Consider the following 25,785-nt stretch of genomic DNA (forward strand, 5'->3'; position numbering starts at 1 on the left):
ATATCAATTAAACTGTTATCTTCTAATTGTACTATTTCTCTTAATATTTTTAATTCAGAAAAAAAAAATCTAAAATATCTATATCGAATTGATTATTATGCTTTAAGGAATATTCAAGATTAAGGCAATATTTTTTAAATTTTCAACATCTAGTAATCTTAGTTTTTACTGCCAAATAAAAAACCAAAAATATTTTCATATTCTTCGAATTGTTCAAATCTATTTTGAAGTGAAAAAATATCCTTGTTTATTATATATAAAAGTAATCAACTCTAAAGGACTCTTCGAAAGATTTTGAGATTTTATTATTAACATTCACATCAAATTATTGCTTCCTATATATCATATATTTTATACGAAATTCGGGTTCGATATTTATTTTCCTTGGTAGAAATCATAGCAGTTGCAAATCCTTCTTCTCTATATTTATTATAAATAAAGAAATCAAACATTTTCAATTTACACAACTATTTTTAAAACGTATACATAGTCTATTAGGTAAAACAAAAAATGATACCCCTATATAAATATGGGGCCTAAAGCGGTTGCTTTATTTGTAAGGGCAAGGGCCGCTCCTCCCTAACATCATTAACAATACTGCCAAAACACGTGAGAGGTTCGCAAAAGTTGCACATCACTTTATAAAAGCCCACCTATACCCTTTATTAATTTCTACCAGTAGTATTAAAATGAATTCAACAACAATGCTACTTTACTTGCCTTAACATTATCTTTTGCTAAGTAGTAATATGAATTCAGTGTTGTTATTAATTAGCTGTGTAAGTTTTAGTCGAGTTAGTGTTGAGTAGGTAACAAAAGATATACCGTCATGTCTTATTCTACATGAGCCTTGGAAATATTGTTGAATTATTTTTTTATAATGCGACATGTCACCATGAGACTTGCAAAATTCGTAGTTTAATATATTGACAAGAATATGATTAAAAAAAAAAAGCCACATTAGTTGCTTGCAACAATTTGAAGGGATTTTGACGGATTTCAAGGGGAGATCTCTATATTTTCCTTGTAAATGGTTACTGTATTCCGTTGTGCATCTTAGCATTGTGTACCAGTTTGGAATCCAAGAAGAGGAGTAGAAGACATGTACACTTTGGTCCACGGAACCAAAGATCTTATGGGCAAAGAAATTTAGAAAGAATCAAGTGATGATGAATTAAGGACAAAGTGGCAATACTTATTATTTATTTATTTCTATCTTTATTATGTTTTAGATGAAACACAATCGATATAATATAGGTTAGATCACTTATTTTATGATGATATTAAAATACATGTTTGTTGTGTTTAAGAACGGATTAGTTGATGTTAAAATTAACTTTATTATTTCATTGCTAGATTAAAACTCATAAATTGATATATATTATGGTTACATGTGTAAGTGTACATGTAAGTTTATTTTCCAGTTAGGATAGGATCTTGTCTCTGAAAGTTGTTGTATATATATTTATATTTAGATATTATTTGGAAATTGACAGACCCTTTTGTGAATTTGGTGTCTTTTACTAAAGGCATACTCTACAAATATATTGCATTATGCTTCAACTATGTTTTACGTAAAAGACACTAGAAATATTCAAAATGAGGTGTGTTTTGACTTATCTTAAAAAACCTATGTTAGACTTACGGTCTAAGTAATTATTTAAGAACAATTCGAAATATTAAACTTTATTTAAATGTTGTATTTCTTGGTGTGATATTGACTTTTTTTCTCTTTGCATAATTTGAAATATATTATGATCACATGCATAAGATATGTTGATAATATGGTGGTAATTCATGCATATGCTATTAACTGTGATTAACATTGTTCATGGAAGTTGAGATAATAAAAATTACTGTACAGACATATGAGAGAAGATGAACCCAAAAAATAGCGAAAGATTATAAACGAAGTATTGGATTGGACAATGTATATAGCAGTTTCCAGTTAAGGAACCACAATGTTCAATATTTAAGACTGCGATTTAATTATAAAGTTTACTTAATGTTTATGTTATTTAAATTGAAAAGAAAATTTAGTATAATATCAACAATATGTGTACAAAATCTAACAAGTTTACTGTGCAAAATAAGCTAACAAACATAGACCTAAAAGAAATATTTAAACACTGAGTGGTATAAAATTCAAGAATGGTTACAAATTACCTGTTAACAATCTGTATCTTAGAAAATATTTTTTTGAATACTTCCAGTCTTCCACCATGAACATAAAAACCTCTGTCAAACTATATTAACATTACTTGACATATTCAAGTTCCTTCGATATTAAATAACCTATGAAATTGTTCTAAATGATAAAATTTGGAGAATAAATAATTTTTATATAAAAAGAAAGAAACTCCATACTTGTGCATAACTGATGCATAGTAATTACTATTGTAATGTCAAAAGAAAAGAAAAAAGACATTGTCAAAACAATCTCAAAATTACATATTTGAATTAATTACTACTAGATAAACTACTCTAAATTAGGTATTCTATCAATTAACCTTGCAATTTTTTTATGAAATATTAAATTGCTAACATATCGGTTTTAATTTGTTTCATATATTTAGGGGTGGGCCCATTATCCACCGAGTTTTGAAGGCTGCTATTGGTCTAAAGGATCGATCTAGACGGATTTCTCGGTCATAAAAAAAATAATGAGCTTATGTTTAGCCTGTTTTGCCACTGCACCACATTCATATATTATGTTGTTTGGCTTAAGTTAATCCTCTGCTTAGAAAATCGGATGTTTGTTTGGAACAGACTTTCAAACTTAAGTATTATATTGGAACAAGCACAAATATCTAATTAAGTTTTGATGTTTCATCTTCGAAGTTAAGATGATATCCAGAAATTCAAACTCGACAAACAAGTCATCATACGAAAATTCATATTTCATTCACATAAACTCGCACTTCATTCTTCTATAAATAATTATTTATTCAGATTTTTGATTTAAATTTAATATTACTTTACAAAAATACACGTGCGTTGTGCCGAGAAATTAGTTTACTAAAATATTGATTTGAAGGTGTATTTTAAGTGAAGTACTGATTTCACTGACAGATCTTAATCTTCACAAAGTTTTTACCTTTTTAATGTGCGCTAGTCTCAAGGTTTTTTTGATGCTCGAATACTATGTTTAAATAATGATATTATTTTCTCTGCATCTTGGGCCTTATAATGGTGCAAGTTTTTACGGGAGAAATTCAAAAATAGCCAGATTTATAACTGGTCGTTCAAAAATAGCCCAATTTCAAAAGTAATCGAAATTTAGCTACTTTTCATGTAAAGATAAATCTGAGCGAAAACACTGTTCAAAACCCGAAAAGTACGCCAGTATATTATACTGGAGTTCCAGCATAAGTATGCTTGAACTCCAGCATATTATACTGGAGTTCCAGGATAAGTATGCTGGAACTCCATCCTAGAACTCCAGCATAATAAGATGGAGTTCCAGCATAAGTACACTAGAACTCCATCATAATATACTAGAGTTCCAGCAAGTATAATTGTCCAGTATAATATACTGGAGTCAGCAAAGTATACCGGTCCAGCATAATATGCTGGAGTTCATACAGAGGTGCATCGAACTCCAGTATATTATGCTGGATCGGTCTCTGTTGCAGCAAAATAGTGGCTATTTTTCATTAACTTCGTAAACACTGGCTATTTTTGAATGACCAGTCCGAAAACTGGCTATACCGTGCTATTTATACAGTTTTTACTCATGAGTCATGATCTCTTGGATTTGTGAAAAAATGTCTACTAGCCTACAACACTATAAAATACTAAAGAAACTACTTGTTTACCTAGAAAATATAAGTAACAATTAAATTTGATTTGTGGTTTTAAAGATATGTACTCTAGTTCAATACCAATTAATAATCAAGAAATATGAAGTAGAAATAGTGAATCAAACCAGTGTTACCCAACAGCTGTGACCTCGAACTTAGTGACCTCGAGGTGGGCTTAGAACAATAAGAACAATTGAGCAAGAAAAGTAGAGTAAGAACAGCAAAGCTAAAGAATATTCTCATAAACAGTAATCGAAAAAGTAGAGAGTATATTCTTTTCTCAATGATTGGATGATGTTACAAATGATTGGGGTCTTTTTTATATAATAAGGGAACCCTAAATAAGGAATATTTCTATTTATAGTAAGGAATATTCTTGGTACAACTGTCTAACTGCCTAGTACGGAATCGTACAACCATATTCCGGGATTTGCGCCATGACTTTGGGGACGTGGCAGGAATCTAGCTCATTCTGGTACAAATCCATAACGGTACTATTTCGGGGGCCATGGCATTGCACTCTATCTTCGAGCTCGAGTACGGTCTACCGGTCTCGAACTCGACCCTGCCCCGGGCTTGGACTTAAGACGGACCCTCGAGCCTATAAATCAGAGACATACAATTTTGACCGTATACAGATAGTCCTCGCGTTTCTTAGAATAAGATGATAAGAAACGATTTGAACCTCGATCCTCTGGAGTCTATAATGATGATGTCGTTCCCGTGACGTATGCGCTCGAAGTGATTGAAACGTCCCGTCGGTTTGCTTCCCCAAAATATTAAATGCACGCCAGTATTGGTCGGCCACTAGCGTCTTTGAACCGTCGCCGCCCCTCTATAAATATAAGGTCTTACCTTTGAGGAAGATTTACTTCAATTTTCAAACATCTCTGAACCTCCTCTTTACTTCTCTCTCTTGAGTTGTTCCCTTTTATTATCTGCTTCTACCGTCTTCTTAGTGCCGGAAACAACCAGGCCCCGTCGTCTTTTGTAATTCTAAATCATGGAGAAAACTTCTAAAATGGTCCCTCAAAAGGAAAAAGCATCATCTTCTTCCACTTCCCGATCGGTCGGCGATAAAGCACCGACCCTCCATGAGATTGTTCTAGTCACCTGCGTTTTAAAGAAGGACTTCGATGTCGAGAACCCACCTGTAGTACCTGCCCGATGTGAACATGCATCGAGGTACATCTGTTCTATAAAGGAGAAGCATCTCGAGGTTCTGAGGAAGGAATGTGGATGCGGGGACGAGGTGACCATACAGATCCCGGCTCCCGATGAGACCATCACAACTCATGTGGAGGGGTTTTTAAGTGTTTACACTTATCCCTTCACACTGGACCCCCTCGATCCAGTGGTGATTGATTTCTATAAAAGGTACGAGGTCACCATAAGATAGATACACCCTTCCTTTTGGTGCATCGTGATTTTGTTGTGCTATTTTTCTAGCAAGGCCGAGGGGCTAGAGTTTACCCTCCATCACCTCATCAGATTGCATCGGCCTCAGCTTTTCCGCGGACTGATCAAGCTCCAATGTCGGTCCAAGAAAGCTTTTTTTGTCAATAATGACGAGACCAAAAACCGAGGCTGGATGAGTAGATTCATCCGAGTGAAGACCTCAGACATCATTCCCGAGGAAAAAATATCATTTCCTGAGAGATGGAACTTCCGACGTAAGTAAAAAATTCTTTTTTCGGTATTCCCTTGTGTTTTGTTCTCGCATTGTGTGATTCCTTCACCCTTTCATGCAGCCAATGCTTGGATGCCACATGCAATCCCTAACCTCGAGGACTGGGTCAGGAAGTTGGCCGCAACCTCCTCGTTTGACGAGCGCAAATGGTGTGACTTGTCGGGGGGCAAATGGGAGGCCAAACATCATGGTAAGTTTTCCTTCCAGATTTTGATATATTTTCTCCTATTAGTGATGCCTTCTAACTCAAGCTTATTTGTGCAGGCATAGGAGATATCTCTAAAATGAGGCCAGCCCCGTCCAGGGAAGAGACCGAGTCCCCTATCCCGAAATTGAGGAAAGACAACATAAGAAAGAGGGTTTCGAAGCACGAGGACCCTCAAGATAAGAAAGCACCTTCTCGAAGGATGCGAAAGAGATTTGCTCATGTGGATGCAGATTCAGCCCACGATTCCCTGGACGATGAAGAAAATTATGGTGAAGTGTCGGTTCTAGTGCCTCAAACCAGGAAACCAATTGATACCGGCAAGCCCTCGGAACTAGAGACCTCATCCCTAGGTGAGGAAAACCCAAAGAAAGACTCGGCCAAGGCCCTCGCGTCCCCGGAGGTTGAGATCGTTCCTCCGCCTTCAACAAATATACCGGAGGGGGTGAGTGAAGAAGCTCTCGAAGCTAATGAGAACGCCCCGAGTGAAGAGCTCGGGGCCATGACAACAGGTCACTCCCTTTCCTTGCCAACTTATTCCGAAGAGGCAATCGAAGAAGCTAACGCTTTGCGCATGCCCGATCCGAGCAAGGTCCTCGAGGAAGATCTCTTTTAGAGTTTCTTTGTTGGGGTTGATGATACCGCCGACCTTAACGATGCATCCACCCTCTTCGAAGAGGCTCAACATCTCCTTTCTCGAGTAAATACTAACTTTCATTGTTGCATTTTTTCTTTATTTCTTTTCCTTTGTCTGACATATCTTCATTTCATGCATAGGCCATCGTCAAGTTTAGAGCCAAGCTGAGCCAATGTGAGGCCTAGCTTAGCAAGGTCTCAGGTGAAGAGAAGGCTCTGAGGCCCCTCTGTGACCAAAAGGAGGAAGAGCTTAAGGACCTTCGGGTTGAATTATCCAAAGCTCGAAAAAATGAGACAGAGCTAGATGAGTAGGTAACTATGATTTTAACAGAGTATGGACTTCTTGGCCTTACTTCAGAGGCTAATACTTCGATGTCTCAGCTGCAACAGAAGTTGGAGATGATCGGGTAGCTTTGGGGCGAGGTTGATCAAGTTAGGGCTAACTGCCACAAGTGGAAAGAGAACATGGATCAGTTTGCTGCTGATAAGGAAGCTGTCACAGCCCAACTGACCTCGGCTGAAACTCAACTCCGGGGCCTTAAAGCAAAAGGCCTGGCTCAGGCCAAGAAAATCGAGGAGTTAGAGGCAGAGCTTGCTAGAGCTTAGGCCAAAACTGTACAGGCCAAGGCTGAAGCTGAGAAGTCGAAGGCTGCGGCAGATAAATCCATCACCGTATATTTAAGGGATGTTGCATCCGCTCAAGATGAGCTGAGGGAGGCCTTCATCCGGTAAAATGGAGCAATGATTTTGGCCAAGTGCCAGGCCCGGAGGGAGACTCTCAAAGAAATCCATGCCCAAGGGTTCAACCTTGCTGAAGAGATAGACGAAGCAAAGGTGCGGGAAATTGATGCCAGGTTTCTCGTCTCTTCCGATGACGAGGATACTGCGAGTGGCTCTGGGGACGGGGAAGGTGAAGAAGATGTTCCTGAGGGAGAGGAGGCTCCCGAAGATAGAGTTTCCGAAGGTGCAGTTTCTGAGGATGGCGCTCCCGGGGATGTGACCCGAAAAATAATTTAGGTTCTATTTTTCTTTTCTATACAAGGGCCCCTTGTGGGCGTTGTAAATATATTTTGTAAAACACCCCTCATGAATATAAAGTATCTTTTCGCTATATCCTCAACTTGTGTTGAATTTTATTTTATTTTCATTTGCGGAAGATTTCGATAATTCAAACAATCAGTCCGAGTATTAATTCGGACTCAGAACATAATAAACCCTTAGGTTTTTATTGATCAATATAATACCCCTTAAGGTTTTGTTAATCCTTAAGCTAAGCTTAAATCAATTCGATGCGAGCTCGGAATAATGTAACTTTTGAGTCCGAGTTGAGTGAGAGCAAGGTCTCGAACTCTATATATTTTGACCCTTAAGCTCTTTTAAGTTAGCCCTTAGGCTCTTATATATCGTCCCTTAGGCTCTTTAGGTTGGGCTGATTCGGCCTTTAAAGTGGCTATACTTTTTCCCTCTTTTCGGCTAAAAGACTTAGTAAAAATTTTATATGCCTTAGCATGTATTTTTTGTACCCGTTGGGTTTTTCGAGGGTTCGACGTATCGGAACCTTATTAGTAACTTATTTGTGTAATAATAATCGAATACCTCTTGAGGTTTTTCTGAAGGCTAATGTTTATCGAAGCCTTTAAATTATTCAAGGGCTGAATTTATCGAAGCCCTTTAAATTATTCAAGGGCTGAATTTATTGAAGCCCTTTATATTTTGCTTTTGTCGAGGGTAGCCTGATTTAACCAGTTTTTTCAAAGTGTTTGAAGGCCTTTAATTTATGGCGGAATTCGTATGTCTCCAAGCCGTATTATTTTGGTCGTAGCCTTTATATGACCGTAGTCTTTAATATGGTCGTAGCCTTTGGATATGTCACTTGGACTTGTTTCCCGATAACTTTTCAAACTTGTCCAAAAGGTTAGTCCCCGAGTATATTGGCCTTGGCCTTTGTTTCAAGGGGGTGCCTCTTTGAGGTCTTATGCGTTCGAGTTTTCGATGACTCGGATGTACTGATTGTCGATAATAGTCCCCGAGTATTTCGGGGTGCATTTGTGTTTTGGCTCTTGAGCCTTTTCCTGTAGGATTGTAAGTGTAGAGCTCGTATGATGGTAAATGTCTTTGAGATACAAAGTTTTTTTGATATAACTAGAATGCTTCTTCAAATAATTGATACATGTGTACATGTCTTGCCGTCGAGGCTCGACTATTCTATATGGACACAGTTCATTTGACCGTTTGGCCCATTACAAAGTTGTCCTATCGAGGCCCCCTTAGGCGTGAAGTATTTTCCTCAAAATATAACCTCCGAGGGTGATGCCCCCCCCCAGTATTCGAGGTTGATTGAAAAGAGCCTTGGATACTGTTGAGTTTTCCTTAGGTAGAACATAGTTGTTGCTTCGTTAAAAACCTTGCTGGTAAAAACCATTTAGGACAAAATCCGATATAAGGGAAAAAAGTGCAGCGCATGCTTTAAAACCTAAGGTCTTCGTGTAAAAAAGGGGGTCTTCGAGTATTGAGGGTGACTTTCCGTAGGACTAAGTCCTCGATTCCAAAGTGCCGAATGTTGGTCCTTCTATTATAGTATCTTTCGATCCTTTGCTTCTGCGCGGCCATCCAAACAAGAACTGCTTCTCGCTTTTCATCTAATAACTCAAGACTAATATTCATGGCCTCGTGATTTGTCTCCTCTGATGCATGTCGAAACCTGACGCTGGGTTCTCCAACCTCGACGAGGATGAGGGCCTCGAAGCCATATACTAGAGAAAATGGAGTGGCCCCCGTGCTAGTCTTCGATGTTGTCCGATATGCCCAAAGGACTTCGGGTAAAACTTCCCTCAATTTCCCCTTTGCGTCGTCTAACCTTTTCTTCAGGTTTTGAATGATAGTTTTGTTTGTTGACTCGGCCTGCCCATTTCCAGTTGGGTGGTATGGTGTCGACAAAAACCTCTTTATTTTATGTTCCTAGAGGAACTTTGTCACCTTGCTGCCAATGAACTGTTTTCCATTGTCACATACAATCTTGATAGGTATCCCGAATCGGCATATGATGTGGTCCCAGATGAAGTCAATCACTTCCTTTTCTCGGACCTTCTCAAAGGCCTATGCTTCCACCCACTTAGAAAAATAATCAATCATAAACAAAATAAATTTAGTTTTACCTGGGGCCGTTGGTAGAGGGCCGACTATATCCATTCCTCATTTCATGAAAGGCCACGGGGATAGGAGCGAATGGGTTTGTTCCCCGGGCTGATGGATCATCGGTGTAAATCGTTGACATTTATCACATTTTTTGACAAATTCGTTAGTATTTTTTTCCATGCTATCTCAGTAGTAACCTGCCCTGATAATTTTGCGGACCAAAGATTCAGTACTAGAATGGTTCCCACATGTGCTTTTGTGGATTTCTCGTAGAACATAATCGGTGTCCCCTGGCCTCAAGCATACCACCAACGGTCCATTGAATGTTCTTCGGTACAATGTTCCATCTTCATCTAACGCAAACCTAGCATCCTTGGCTCGTAGCTGTCGCACCTTCTTTTTACTACACCCCCGTAAAGGAGTATATAAGAGAGTTTTTTTCAACTTAAAGTGACAATCGAAATGGGATCATTATTTATTAAAATTCAGAGTCACCACTTGGGATAATTATGGTGTCCCTAGTCACCGGTTCAAATCCCGAGTCAAGGAAAAGATTGACTCTGTATTACAGTCCGCAAACACAGAAATCCGGATAAGGAATTCTGTTAAACCGGGAGAAGGTGTTAGGCATTCCCGAGTTCCGTGGTTCTAGCACGGTCGCTCAACTGTTATAATTAGCTCAATTATCCGATTTAAAACATTTTAAAACCTATGTGCAATTTTAACTTTATAACCGCTTTGTTCAATTAATTTTTTAAGAAAAATTCAACGTTATCAAAAATACATCTTGAACCACGTCACATAAATGCACCCGTGGTCCGCAATATATTTTATCTAACATTGTTGAGATTTGAATTTGGGTCATATAAATGTGCATCCGAGTTTAGGAAGATAAATTATTAAAATAACGCGCCTAAAGCAACTACGTGTTTGCAACTTTGCTAGGGCCATGGAAATTTAACTAGGTGGCACGCCTCGAATTCTAAGGATCAAAACAAGATTAATTAAATGAGGGCCATGCAATTGTCATTTTTGTTTGGCACAGTGCACCTCAATTCCAATTTAAAGAGGGAATTCAAACTAAATTTCGAAGGGCCAAAACTATATGTGTCATCTAATATGGATCACCTCCATTAATCAAAGGCCCAATCCATTAATTAAAGAAAGCTTACGGAGTTTTAGTGACCATGAGCTCATAGTTCGACCATACTAATTAACTGAAATTCGTCACATGAACCAATTGCATAAGGAAAACTAAATTGACGAAATAATTGAAGAAGAAAAGTGCCTGAGTTTGATTAATTCTCAGCTGGGCTTGCATTAGGCCCAGCTCTTATGCCCCACATTATTCAAGCCACTCAACTAATGCTAATTACTAATGCTACCATGGAATGAGTTTGACTTAGCAAATTAAAGCTCTGATTTTAAACGTCAAACACCAATTAATCATCAAGCTTTCATGATTTTAAAATTACGCACACGTTTGGGCTAATTTGGCTATTGAAACGAACCAGCAATCAACGAGTGAGCCACTGGGTTCGAAGAACGAGCCAAAAGCAAAACGCCGGCCACTTTTAGTTGTGGATCCTCTCAAGACCCTACACTCAATGAGCCCAAACCATGCAGGACCAGGGATGAGGATCATAGACTCAGCATCGAGTCTCTACCAAAGTAAATGACTCTTTCACACTTAGTCGCAAACCAACAGATCTCACTATCACTTAGTAACTAGTACACCAGGCTATTTTTAACACCATCAGGAACAATTGTTTGATTTCAAATTCATCAGATGTCTATGTTTGGATTCGAATACAAGCTGAGCTTACAAATTCCTCATGGAATTTCAAACCAAAAACCTTTCAATACTAACACCAATCAATCCACAAAAGACAACATGCTAATTATTTGGATAAAAACCCCAAACTGTACTCATTCTTTTAAATATGTGAGTACCAGAATCAAAGATTGAAATAACATGTGACTAATAATCAGATCTCTTCACCATCCAAAACACATGTAACACGATATAATCCATCTAAACTAAACTCCGAATTAGAACACATTTTTACTAATCACAAAACTTAAAGAGCAAAACACGCAAGCACCCAAAGTCTGACATTATGCCAAGTTCTCAAGAATACACACTTATCTTTGCCATACTTGAATAATAAAAAAACTTTAGTGGCAAATATATTTTTTAAAAAAACTATAGAATGTTGAAGGAAAGTAGGAAACAAAAGAGATAACAGCCAACAACAACTTGGATTCAATCCAATTTCCTTCAAAACACATGTTTGCAATCAAATTGTTGTACACATTTTGAGATGTTACCTGGTATTGAACAACAAAGCCAAACGAAAGTGAGATCAGCAAACAACAGCAGAAGTTAGCCCAAATTCAACACTCGAACAGTGAAATTATCTCAGAAAAAACTCAATGGAACTGTAAATAGTAGAAGAACTTGAACCAGCACTTTCAAAAATCACAACTCAGTCCATTTTTAACCCCAAAAAGAGAATCATTGGTCTTTCAGAAATTGAAACTCCAAAAATCACAGAAGAAGCTCAATGAAACCGTGATTTCTATTGGAATTTTTAGCCTTTTTTTTTGTTTTTTCTCCCTTCCAAAATCTGCCTTGCCTATCAAGTTTAAGTGCCTTTATAGGCAAGGCATTAGGGCAGCCTAAAAGTATTCAGTCTTTGCATTTTTACCCATTTTGGAATTTTCATTATAGCTTAGATATCCCTAGTTAAAACCAGAAATCCAGAAATGTTCCCCTCCTCAGCTTCCTAATAAGTTACTCAAAGATTCTCCTACCTAGACTTCTCAAATTAACCCCTGAAATTTCCCTTCAAAACCCAATGGGTATGGGTCCAAGCCGACCCAAGTTGGCATGGGTCTGCAGCCCAAATTGAATTCCCTCTTGGGCCCTCTGACTCCAATTCAAGTCTTGAGCCCCAACTTTAAATGGGTCTGATGTAAGGCTTCAAGAGGGGGCCCGAAATTTCTTTACTTTTTTTTTTTATTACTGGAAAAACAGAACACAAATGAAATAACAACAAAAAGAAAACTTCAATTACTTAACTAAATCACAGCATGCAAGCGGGAAAGATTCGAAAAATGAAAGACACGTAAGCCAGAAGAGATGAGGTGAGAAGATGAAGGCCGATACCTAAAATGAAACAAAAGAAAAAGAAAAATGAAAGAAGGAAAAAGAAAGGTAAAAGTACCTAAAAATCAGCCGGAACACGTCTTGAATTTAAGCCTCGAACCTTCGATTTTGGCCGAAATGAGCCTTAATCGTATGTTCTCAAGTGAGAACACACGAATAAAGCCGATTTCAACCTTGAATCTTCAAAAAACTCGACGATTTGGCTTTTGGGATTTTAGGGTTCGTCTCTTCTAATCCAGATTCGAGAAGTTCCGGGGGTATTCGAAGGAAACTAAGTGGGAATTTGAAATAAGGGGGGTTTGGGGGTTCTGGGGTGTGGTTTTGGTGGTGTTTGGAGGTGGTGCCTCCACCGGAAGTGATGAGAATTTAGGGGCGGCTCTAGGGTTTCCAGGGGTTGTCTCTGAGGAGACGAGATGAAGGTTGTGAGTTTTTTTTTTTGGGGGGGGGGGGGGGCTAGATTCAGACATTTAAATTCTTAAGGGGGTTCAGTTCTGATCCGTTGGATCAATGAGATCCAACGGGTGAGATGAGGCAACGCTAGAACGGCGTCGTTTGGATTAAAAAGGGAGGGCGGACCAGGTAATGAAGACGGGTCTGGGCCTGGAACGGGCGGGTATGAGGGAATTTGATTTTGGGCCTAGAGAAATTGTTTGAATTGGCCCAAAAAATCAGAGTTCTTTCTTTCTTTTCTTTTGCTTTTCATTTTTTCCAATTTTCTTTCTTTTCTCTTTTTCTCAAATTAAAATAATTCTGAAACTAACTTTTAAAAATTAGCCTACCAAATTATATTAAAAACTCAAAATAACATTTACCCTAACTAATTAAGTACTAAATTTAAAAGAAAACTACCAAATTTCAAAACTAAAATTAAAGTGTGAAAATAAATTATTTTTTGTGATTTTCCCATTTTTATAAAACAACTAATTACTAATTAATTATTAAAATGCAAAGTTAAATCCTAAATGCAAATGCAACATATTTTTTTTTTTTGTATTTTTCATTAATTAAGCAAAACTAACATGCACAGACAAATGCAAGCAATTAATAAAAAATGCTACAAAAATCTACAAAATTGTAAACAATGGAAAAATTATTTTGTTTTGAATTTGTGGGAGTAATTCATATAAGGCAAAAATCACGTGCTCGCAGTAGGGCCCTCGATTCTTTATGGTCCTATGGGAGTTTTCCACTTTTCAAATAGTCGATATACTTATTCCTCCAGTCCCATGTTAAACTAGTTGAATTTATCTCGGCATGACCCTCTTCGACCACAGACCTTGATAATTGGACGACAGTCCCCGGGACGATGTCATCTTCTTCGACCGAGGATCCCAGATTAGCAAGTGCATCCGCCTCGCTATTTTGTTCTCGAGGCATATGATCCAGAGTCTACTCCTTAAGTGGTGCAAAGTCACTTGTAGCTTATCCAAGTACCGTTGCATGCTATCCTCTCGAACCTCGAAACTTTTACTTACTTGGTTTGCCACTAACAGAGAATCACACTTGGCCTCGATGAATTCTGCTCCCAAGCTTTTAGCTAGCTCGAGACCTGCCATTATGGCCTCATACTCGGCCTCATTGTTAGTTAATAGTGGAGTTTTGATAGATTGCCTAATGGTATCACCCGTGGGTGGCTTTAAGACGATGCCGAGCTCGGACACCTTCACATTCGAGGCACCGTCCGTGAAAAGAGTCCATACCCCTGATGTTGTACCCGAGCTTAGCAGGAGTTCTTTCTCCACTTAGGGTACGAGGTTCGACGTAAAATCGGCCACAAAGTCAGCTATGATTTGAGATTTGATGGCCATTTGGGGTTGATATTCGATATCGTACCCGCTAAGTTCGATGGCCCATTTGGCCAATCGGCCCGATAGCTCGGGATTATGCAAAACATTTCGAAGGGGATAAGCGGTTAATACACATATAGGATGACATTGAAAATATGGTTTTAACTTTCGAGATGAACTTATCAATGCAAGTGTAATTTTTCTAAGTGAGGGTACCTAGTTTCAGCATCTCCTAGAGTTCGGCTTACGTAATAAACAAGAAATTGTGTACCTTGCTCTTCTCGAACTAGTACCCTACTTACCGTTATCTCGGACACTACTAAATATAGGTAAAGTTTTTCATCTACCTTCGGGGTGTGAAGCAAAGGCGGGCTCGACAGATATCGCTTTAATTCTTCTAAGGTTTGCTGACATTCCGGGGTCCATGAGAAATCCTTTTTCTTTTTTAGCAAGGAAAAGAAGTGGTGACTCCGATCCGACGACCTCGAAATGAATCGACCCAAGGCAGCTATTCGCCTTGTTAGCCTTTGCACGGCCTTCCCACTATCCACGATCGTGATGTCCTTGATAGCCTTGATCTTATCAGGATTGATTTTGATACCCCGATTTGACACCATGAAGCCGAGGAACTTACCCAAGATAACTCCAAAGGCACATTTCTCTGGGTTAAACTTCATGTTGTATTGCCTCAAAATTTTGAATGTTTCCTGCAAATGAGTCAAATGGTTATTTGCGCGCAGGGACTTAACCAACATATCATCAATGTAAACTTCCATTGTCTAACCTATTTTTTCTTCAAACAAGTTGTTAACTAGGCGTTAGTATGTAGCTCCTGTATTTCTTAGCCCGAAGGGCATTACATTGTAACAATAAGTCTCAAATTTAGTAATAAACGAAGTCTTTTCCTAGTCCTCGGGGTTCATCTGAATCTGATTGTACCCGGAGTAGGCATCGAGAAAAGTTAGGGTCTCATGGCCAGCCATGGCATCGATCATACGATCAATGTTTGGCAAAGGGAAAGAATCCTTTGGACATGCTTTGTTCAAGTCCTTATAATCTACGCACATTCTAAGTTTGTTTCCTTTTTTAGGAACCACAACTACGTTAGCTAACCACTCGAGGTACTTTACCTCCTGAATAGACCCTATTTTAAGGAGTTTGGTTACCTCGTCTTTTATGAAAGCATGCTTTACCTCGGACTGAGGCCTCCTTTTCTGCTTTACCGATTTGAACCTGGGGTCGGTGCTTAGCCGATTTGTGGTGATCTCCGATGGAATCCTTATCATATCTAAATGGGACCAAACAAAGAAATCCATATTATCAATAAGAAATTGAATGAGTTTTTTCCTGAGTTCGGGGGTCAATCCCGTTCCCAGGTATACCTTTTTCTCGGGCATGCATTCGATTAGTATGACTTGCTCCAGTTCCTCGTTCGTTGACTGAGTTGCATCGGACTCTTCGGGAATGACGAAGGTTCGAGGAGTAAAGAGATCCTCATCCTCGTCTTCAATTACATGTTGCTATGATTTTATCGAGGCTAGAGGCTAGGGGTGGGCATCGGTTGATTTAGTTCGGTTTTGTAGAATTTCGGTTTGGTTAATTCGATTTTCAATTTGTGATTTTAATAACCAAAACCTAACCATAATAACTTCGGTTCGGTTCGAATTATTCATGTTCGGTTCGGTTTAATCAGTTCGATTTTTTGTTTCAAGCAATGGTAAAAATAGTACGAAACAACGAAAATAGATTACTTTTTGCAGCCGATGCAAGTACTTCTACTGTCAATAGCGAAAAATATAGCTAGAAAAATTGGGTAGAACAACAAACTGCCCGTTCACTCTATTTCAAATAGAGAAAGAAAAACTGCCTAATAAAAAAAGGATGTGTCTTTGAGATCACATGCATGAAACTAAAAGATGAACAAAAATCATATCAGAGAAATAAGGACAATGTAACAAGTAGGTAGACTGATGGTTCTATTATTAAAATTAATTCTGATGCGAATATTTTTGCAATGGGATTCCCAGAGATCTTCCCCACGTTAAGGTCAAGTGCATCTTGTGATGTTTATCAAGGATTCCCTACCTCTACTAAAATTCAGTTTTTTGGTTTAACCGAAAATCGAACTATTAAAACCGACCACGAACCGAACACCGAACTTTTTAAAACTATAAAACGAAAACCGACCGAATAAACCAAAAAATCGAAACCGAATAAACCGAAATTTTCGGTTCGGCCGATTTTTCGATTTGGTCGGTATTATGCCCACCCCTACTAGAGGCGGTGATTACTATTTGGCCGCATGTTTACCTCCGATGCTCGACTTCTCTGAGGTCGAAGACTCTGGTATTGGTACCTCTTCCTCGATCGCGAACATCTCTTTCGCAGCATGTTGCTCTCCGTAGATTGTTTTCACTCCTTCTTCTGTTGGGAATTTCATCATCTGGTGAAGAGTTGAAGGCACTGCCCTCATGTTGTGTATCCATGGCCTCCCAAAGAGTGCGTTATACCTTATGTCACCTTCGATGACATGGAATCTAGTGTCTTGTATAGTCCCGGCTACATTTACTGGCAAGATAATCTCTCCCTTTGTTGTTTTACTTGCCATGTTGAAGCCATTCAGGACCCGGGACGCAGGTACAATCTGATCTTGTAGGCCGAGTTGCTCCACGACCCTCGATTTTATTATGTTTGCTGAGCTACCTGGATCCACTAAAACACGTTTAACTTGAATTTTATTTAAAAGGATAGAGATTACCAGGGCGTCGTTGTGGGGCTGAGATATGCCTTCTGCTTCCTCGTCAAAGAATGATAAGACTTCCTCGGGCACATAGCTCCAAGTCCATATTTCTCTGGTGATTGATACTTTGGTGCATTTGAATACAGGTCGTTGAGGGACATCGACTACGCCAATGATCATGTGGATTACATGTTGTGGTTCTTCTTGCTCATTGTTCCTTGCATCTCTCTCCCTGGAGTGATTCTTAGCCTGATCACTTAGGAATTCATGAAGGTGGCCCTCGTTGAACAAGTGAGCCACTTCTTCCCTTAGTTTCCTGCAATCTTCTGTTCTATGACCGTGTGTGCCATAATACTTGCATCAAGTTCGGGTTTCTTTGAGAAGGATCGGTCTGTATAGGCCTTGGCCACTTGGTGTCTTTGATTTTTCCAATGGCTAAGACGATCCCCGACGCATCTATGTTGAAGTTGTACTTTGATAATCGAGGGGCCTCGGCGGGATCGGTATGCTTATCGAATCCTCTCTTACTCATGAGTCCCCGAGAACTTTGACTTCGATCGTTCCTCCGATCGTTCTGAGGAGCGTTACGACCTGAACCGTTGTTTCTCTGATCGACATATGGCTGATACCGTTCTTTGTTGAACCTCGATTCCTGGTATGTGTCCCTCGGGGGCTTGACTGCGAATCTGTTTGGATGAACTGAACCCGAGGGGGCTCCCAACTGGTCGTCCTCGACCCTGATTTTTGACTGGATTCGATCAAGTTCTGCTTTAGCTGTCGAGATGCAATCGAGCTCCTTTCATTTAAACATTGCATAAATGCTTGTACTGCCCAGTAATCCGAGACCAGAGGTAATTCTATTTTTTCCATTTGAAACCTAGACACGAAATCACTTAACATCTCGTTGTTCCTTTGTTTTATTTTGAAGACGTCTGATTTTCTCGTGGCCACCTTTATGTCCCCGGTGTGTGCTTTCACGAAGGCATATGCTAACATAGCAAACAAGTCAAATAGAATTAGGAGCTAAGTTGTGATACCAAATCATAGCTCCTTTCGACAACGTTTCTCCAATCTTTTTTAACAAGAACGATTCGATCTCATCGTCATTCAAATAATTTCCTTTGATCCTGCAAGTGTATGAAGTAATATGCTCGTTAGAGTCGGTTGTCCCATTATATTTTGGTATATCAGGGATGCAGAACTTCTTAGGAATGGGCATCGGAGCCACACTTGGGGGGAATGGTTTTTGTATGATTTGTTTTGGCATCTAAACCTTTTAAAACTGGAGGTGCCCCTGATATTTGGTCCACACGGGAGTTGTAAGTTTCCACCTTTTTGTCATTGTCTTCAATCTTCTTTTCTCCGGACTCGATCCTCTTTGTGAGCTCTTCGAGCATCCTCATAATGGTGGGTCAGTCCCCGAGTCATTTCCGTTCGATCTTTCTGGTGCTGGTTTAGCACGTTGAGTCTTTTCATGTTCCGCTATGCTGTCTTATTCTGACTTTGAAGTTGAGCGATGGCAATCTGCTGAGCTTGCAGCATCTCGAATATCACTTGGAGGCTGATTCCCCCATCTCCCATTCCTCGTGCTCCTTGGCCACCAGATCGGGCTTCCCTGCGTGCATTCCTTCCGGGGTCTGTGCCTGAATCCGCGTTTAGAGCATTATGTGAACTAATATCAACTGGCTCCATATTTGGCACTTCCTTAGGGTTTATTGGTGGTACACCGACCCCTATACTGTTGTTTCTCCAAGACCTTCGCTGTCATGAACAGGTGTGTTTTGTGTGCTAGACATGTTTCAGCCTGAGAATCAAAAAATCTTGACAAGAAAAAGTGTAAAAACAACGTGTGTATTGAGAATCAGTAAAGAAATAATCACTATTATCTTTAGCCCCACCGTGGGCGCCAAACTGTTTACCTCGAAAATACGAGTAACAGTTAAGATTTGATTTGTGATTTTAAAAATATGTGATTTAGTTCAATACCAATTAATAATCAAGAAATATGAAGTAGAAATAAAAGAAACAAGTTAATCAAACCAGTGTTACCCAACAACGGTGACCTCGAGCTTAGTGGCCTCGAGGTGGGCTTAGAACAATAAGAACAATTAAGCAAGAAAAGTAGAGTAAGAACAGTAAAGCTAAGGACAATTCTGATGAACAGTAAGCGAAAAAGTAGAGAGTATATTCTTTTCTCAATGATTGGATGATGTTACAAATGATTGGGGTCCCCTTTATATAATAAGGGAACCTTAGATAAGGAATATTTCTATTTACAGTAAGGAATATTCTTGGTACAGCTATCTAACCGCCTAGTACGGAATCGTACAACCCTATTCCGGAATTTGCTTGATGACTTTAGGGCCGTGGCAGGAATCTAGCTCATTCTGGTACAAATCCATAACGGAACTATTTCGAGGTCGAGCATACTTGGTCCCGGTATTCCTCGTACTCCTACCTCCGGGCATTGCACTCTATCTTCGAGCTCGAGTCTGGTCCACCGGTCTCGAACTCGACCCTGCCCGGGCTTGGACCTAGGATGGACGCTCGAGCCTATAAATCGGAGACATACGATTTTGACCGTATACACTACTGTTTCGTTTAACTTCCTCATTTATCTTTCTGAAAATTATAAACCAGCACCATAATTCTTACTCCTATTTAGTAGTGCCTACGGAGTGGCACGACATAACAATGTAGAGTGAAGCAGGACTTGGCAATAGGACCATGCCTTAAAGCAGACTGTCATTTAAGAGTTGCACAGATCAGTGTGATTCTATTCAAACTGCATTTGGACTGTGCAATGATAATTCTGCTTAAGATACAAGAGCCATAAATCTGTTACCTTAGTTTCTTATCAAACACAAGAAAACGCCTGAGATACTAAGACAATAATTTGAAGCAGCTTGAGAAAGTCCAGTACTGACGGATGACAAGTCTGAGACTTCAGAAAAACCATATGAATCATCTTAAAAGTAACCTTCGTCGGTAGCAAGGGTGAATACTTATTGCAAATCCATTATACTTATCAACTCAATCTACAACATAAGAGTTTTCCGTTCCTTAACGCCATAGTATATGAAAAATCATAGTTAACTGTAACTGAAGACCAAGCCCTATCAGTGACTACACTAACAAAACATGAAAAAATAACCTTCATAAAATCATTAAGAAGATGGTATTCATCGAGTTGAGACATTCACTTAGCCTATTTCCGTAGTTATTCCTTTTCCAATAGAGGTTCATTCCAAGTCATAAGAGCAATCTCTCTTCTTTTTCTTTTTTTCCCCCTGTTTGTACCAGTGGTAGACAAAAACTGAACTTCGGCAAGCATATCTTAGACACAAATAATCACAGACCCTGAACCTCAGTTTTTGTGCTGAAGCCTACCACTTTCAGCACCAGCATAAGGATCAATTGTTACGTTTATAACAGCAGGCTTCCTAGCCGAAAATGATTCAGAAAGTGCAGATCTAAGTTCATCAGGTGTCCCAACAAGGTATCCTTTTCCTCCGAAGGCTTCAATTAGAAGATGATACGATGCGCCAGGAACAAAAGAGGTGGGTGCTGGATCTTCTTTGTAAGGCCCTGTGATTTCTTCAGGGTTCCTCCTATCACCACCATAAACTCCGCCATTGTTAAAGACTATAACCACAACGGGGAGCTGGTAGCGAACTAGAGTCTGCAGTACATAAGTTACACTGAATTAGAAGAGTAAACAAAAATTCAAAAGAAAGTAAACCAAGAAATTGATATGGGAGCCAACGGTGTCACACGTAACTCTAACTAATAAGTTTAACTTAGAGTTAGAAGGAACAAGTGCCCTAGCAAATGACAGAGAACAAACTGAGTATGTTAGGTATATTTTGCAGTATAACATTGCATTGCGAAGAGTGTGATCAATGCTATAAAGTTTAAACAGAAAGCAAAAGAGATGGTATCCATAAGAAACTTATAAGTCCTACAAATGTAAGAGGTTACCGCCACAAGCAACAAGGGGGAAAAGCTGAAGGCGTAACATTGCAGGGTTAATAATAAATAGATAAGAAAAATCATGAATCACCCCAGAACTGGTCTAATGGCGTAGCACAAGATGAGTGCAAGTACTGATATGACAGGTTATGGGCACAACATTAAGAACCGCACACCAAGGGAAGGGCCTAGGTTCCAGTCGTAACCGCAAGTTAACTAACTGTTAGTTGATTCAATGTCCCATCGAAATGGAAAGTAAGATGTTCTTAAAATAATTATGTACTTGTAAAGTTTGGTCCATATTTCTACAGACAGAACATTAACCTGATAACTTTGCTAACTCAAATTATAATTTGTGTGCTCATCAATTATACTACGTATTGATTTCAAAATTAGAACAGGTTACAAAAATCCCAATTCAAGAAATTGTACTAACTTATGACATCAAGTTGAATTCTCTGATGTAGTTGCACGACAAGGTTTAAGTAATTGTACTAACTTATGGCATCACCGTGCTATGCCGAGGCACAGCAGATCAAGGCTTCATTCCTAATCCCCTTAACTTCCCTTTTAACTATCTTTTCAACTAGAAAAACGATAAGATCCTTGTACCCTAGAAGATTGCTTCATTGGGCGAACTAGGATGTAAAACAGATTAATGGCTTAGGGACTTAACAAGCTCTGAACCAATTCAAATCCACTTCTGCATTACAAGACTAAAACATGAGTCGTGTTTTACATTAACAAAGTTACAGAAGGGAACCTATAATAGACAAACATGCATGTCTGCCAGATATGGTCCAGTACATATTAAAATTTAGTGGTGCAGAAGTGCCGAACGAGATATTAGTACGTCTCTAATATGGAATGGCATCAAGACGCCATACAAAATCTAATCCAATGTCAAGAAGTCTAAGCTAATCCATTTATTGATATTAATCCTGAAACCCAACGTGCTACTTAGAAAGATAGCAACTGCTGTTGACTATCAAATCTGACTAACCCCTGAAACAGTAAAAAAGCACGTAATGAACCTACAGAAGAATCCTCAATCCTTAACAACCGATAAGGACATTAACTGCCTACAGCTAGTTATTACTAATTAGCAGGAAAAGTTAGCATTTCGAGCTTCATCAGAGCCTAAGATTAGGTACGAACAAGTTCAACTCCATATAAATGAGGAAAATCAATTTTGTGGGGATTAATTATTACTCAACAAAGAACGGTAAATTTACCAAACGAGTTATATATACTAGTAACAAGCAGCAAAAGTAATAAAGAGCTTGTCTGATCACCATGAAAAGAAAGGCATTCTGGGGTAACAATTAAAAGACAGTGAGATGCTATTAAATTACTATTAGTAGAGGATCAAGAGCAAAAGATATAAGAAAGAAAGACAACGAACCTCAACTTCCATGGCACTGAAGCCAAATCCAGAGTCCCCTTCAACAGCTACTACAAGCCTTTCAGGACAAGCAACAGCAGCTGCAATGCAGTACCCTAGACCAACTCCCATTGTCCCCCACGTCCCAGCATCCAACCGGGTCCTTGGCTCCATTTGAACTAATACTGATCGGCCCACATCCATAGTATTTGCGCCTTCAGAGACAACAACAGGAGCAGGACTGCCCACTTGCAATATTGCATCTCTAATAATTCTCATTGGTGTCATAAAATTAAACGGCACAACATCCTTTGCCAGCTGTGCCTCCATTTTCGAAACATTCTCCTTACTCTTCTTTGCCAATGCCTCAACCCAAGGATGAGACTTCCCCAAACAAAAAGGGTCATCCTTAATCTCCTTATGTAACATCTCAACAACCTTAGTAGCATCACCAACCAACCCTAAACATGGTTTCCTAAGCTCTATCTCCTCCTCAGCTACATCAACCAAAATAAACTTCACATCCTTAGACCACTTTGGTGGCTCTCCAAAATGCAAAAGCCAATTAAGCCTCGCGCCAACTACCAACGCCACATCACATTTACCAATTGCCAGTGATCTAGCAGCAGTAGCAGCTAGCTCATGATTATCAGGCAATAAACCTTTTCCCATTGGTGTTGGCAAAAAGGGTATTCCAGTACTTTCAACTAACTTCTTCAAAGCATTTTCAGCTCTAGAAATTGCAGCCCCTTTTCCGAACACAATCAAAGGCCTCTCTGCTTTCCTTAATAAAGCAGCCGCCTTTCCAATTTCAGAATGTTTAACAATGGGTTTAAGATTAACCTCCTTTATCCTACAATTCTCAGCATCATTGATTAATTTCTGGGCTTCAGATTCACTAATAGTTTGATGAAGTACATCAGTAGGAAGATCCAAATAACAACCACCGGGTCGACCCGACATGGCCCAATCCAAAACACTGAAAACACAGCTGGGGATTTTAGTTATATCAGTAGCTTTAGCTGAGTATTTAGAGAAGGGTTTAACAGCTTCAATTTGATCTAATTCTTGAAAATCGCCCCTGCCCAAATCCTTCTGATCACATGACCCGGAAATCAGGACCATGGGCCATGTATTAACGGTTGCATTGGAAAGTCCGGCTAGGCCGTGAACGCAACCGGGACCGGAGACGGTGAGCAGAACACCGGGTCGACCGGTAAGGTAACCGTAAGCTGAAGCAGCATAACCGGCGGATTGCTCGTTATGGAAAGCAATGAACCGGGTCCCGAGAGCGACCGCCCGGTTCGCGAGGGAAGTAACGGGTATCCCGACGACGCCGAACATCCGATCTACGCCGGCACGTGCAAGGCACATGGCAACGAAGGTGTTGCCATCGACAGCAGATGGGTTTTGGTGATCGGAATTAGACATTGGAGGAGTTATACTAAAAGGAGGACTCTACAGTGTGGGTTTTTTACTGATGATTTGATTCTTTGGGAAAGGCGAGAGAATCAATTGGTATATTTAGAAATGGGAACACATGTTTGCTTATATGTAAATTTCCTGTTACTTAGGAATGAATATATTAGATTCAGATATGCCTACACCAGATATTGGAGTGGCGGCTGAGGTTGTCGGAGGCAGTGCTTGGAAAGACGAAATCGGTTTTGCTTTTGCCCGCTGATTCCTTCTTTTGATTCTTTCACCGAACGAGCCAAACAACAAATTTAATTTCAAATGTCAGATGTTGATTTCATAGATTTCTAAAGTAATATTATATATTTAAAAACTATATAAAAATACTAACTATTATAATTCTTATATTTAAAACAACAATTATCGCTTTAATTATAAATAAGTTGGATTGAATATATGAATCCTCACCTATCGGGCAGTCCTTCCATAAAGCAAGTAAAGCGACTGTTTTAGGACTCACATTTATCGGAGCCCTATTTTTGTTACACCTAATAGGTTATGTATAAGTTTAGCAAAAAATTTTGGAAGTGAAAAAATTCGATTTCTTTCTTTAACAAATATAGAGAAGAAGGATTTGCAACTGCTAAGATTTTTACCAAGGAAATTTGCACTTGAAATGAATATCGAACTCAAATTTCGTAAGAAACGTGTGATATATAGGAAGTAACAATTTGATGAGAATGTTGATAATGAAATCTCAGAATCTTTCGAAGAGTTCTTTAGAGGACGGGTTATTCACATTTCATTTGATGGAGCGAATTAAAAGCTAACCAGTGGAAATTTTTAAAATTCCCTGAGAGAAAATAGGATGTCTCCTATGTTACCATAGATTACTTTTATACGTAGTTGACAAGGCTATTTTTTCATTTCAAAATAGATTTGAGCAATTCGAAGCATATGAAAATATTTTTGATTTTTTATTTAGCGGTAAAAGCTAAGATCATTAGATGATGAAAATTTGAAAAAATATTGCCTTAATCTTAACTTAAAGCATAATAATCAATTTGATATTGATGGTCTAGATTTATTTTCTGAATTAAAAGTATTAACGAAAATAGTACAATTAGACGATAACAGTTTAATTGATATACTCAATCAAATAAAAAGATCTGATTCTTTTCCAAAGGCCTATATTGCTTATGGAATAATGTTAATAAGTCATGTTACCAGTGCTTCAGTGGAAAGAAGTTTTTAAAATTAAAATTAATAAAATCTTAACAAAGATTAACAATGTCTCAAGAAAGATTAAGTGGATTAGTTATATTGTCAATTGAGAAATACTTATTAGGAGCTATTGATTATAAGAAAATTATTAATAACTTTGTATCTAAGAAAAACTGGAAAAATAGACTTCAAATAAATAAATAAATAAATAAAAAAATTTTAAAAAAAGTTAAGACTCCTCATAAAGTTTGGCTTTAGGCTACAAAATTCGTCGAGTCACACCTGCTCACCTATTAATTTTATAATTTAAAAAAGTTATATTTATTTGAAAAGATCTATAAAAAACATATTAGCTTTGCTAATTTAATTAATATTGCCGAATAAATTTGGATAAACGGAGCACCAAGCAAAGACCTGCATAATGCAAATTCAGTATCCCGATCTTGACCGACTGTTTGACTCAAAAGATAGTAAAACTTTTTTGAGCAAATCAATCAAAAATGAAGGGATAAATCTTAGTTGAGGATAATAATCTCTAGAAAGATCAATAGACAAAATGAAAAAATCGGTTTCACACCTCCTTTTTCCGTACCCGAGAGGGTACAAGGGAGTTTTTTCCAA

The 25,785-nt window shown here is 38.7% G+C and overlaps 1 protein-coding gene across 1 annotated transcript; it reads right to left on the reverse strand.

Moving 5' to 3' along the window:
* Nucleotides 1-20,157: 20,157 nt before the first annotated feature.
* On the reverse strand, nucleotides 20,158-24,281 carry LOC107831254 (2-hydroxyacyl-CoA lyase-like). Its single transcript, XM_016659008.2, has 2 exons — nucleotides 22,546-24,281; nucleotides 20,158-20,850 (listed from the first exon to the last, which is right to left on the reverse strand). Exons 1-2 carry the CDS (start codon nucleotides 23,953-23,955, stop codon nucleotides 20,536-20,538), a joined length of 1,725 nt encoding a protein of 574 aa, XP_016514494.2. The 5' UTR covers nucleotides 23,956-24,281; the 3' UTR covers nucleotides 20,158-20,535.
* Between the last annotated feature and the right edge of the window lie 1,504 nt (nucleotides 24,282-25,785).

This window comes from Nicotiana tabacum, chromosome 3 (genome assembly GCF_000715075.1).
Source record: "Nicotiana tabacum cultivar K326 chromosome 3, ASM71507v2, whole genome shotgun sequence".
Taxonomy (NCBI): Eukaryota; Viridiplantae; Streptophyta; class Magnoliopsida; order Solanales; family Solanaceae; genus Nicotiana; species Nicotiana tabacum.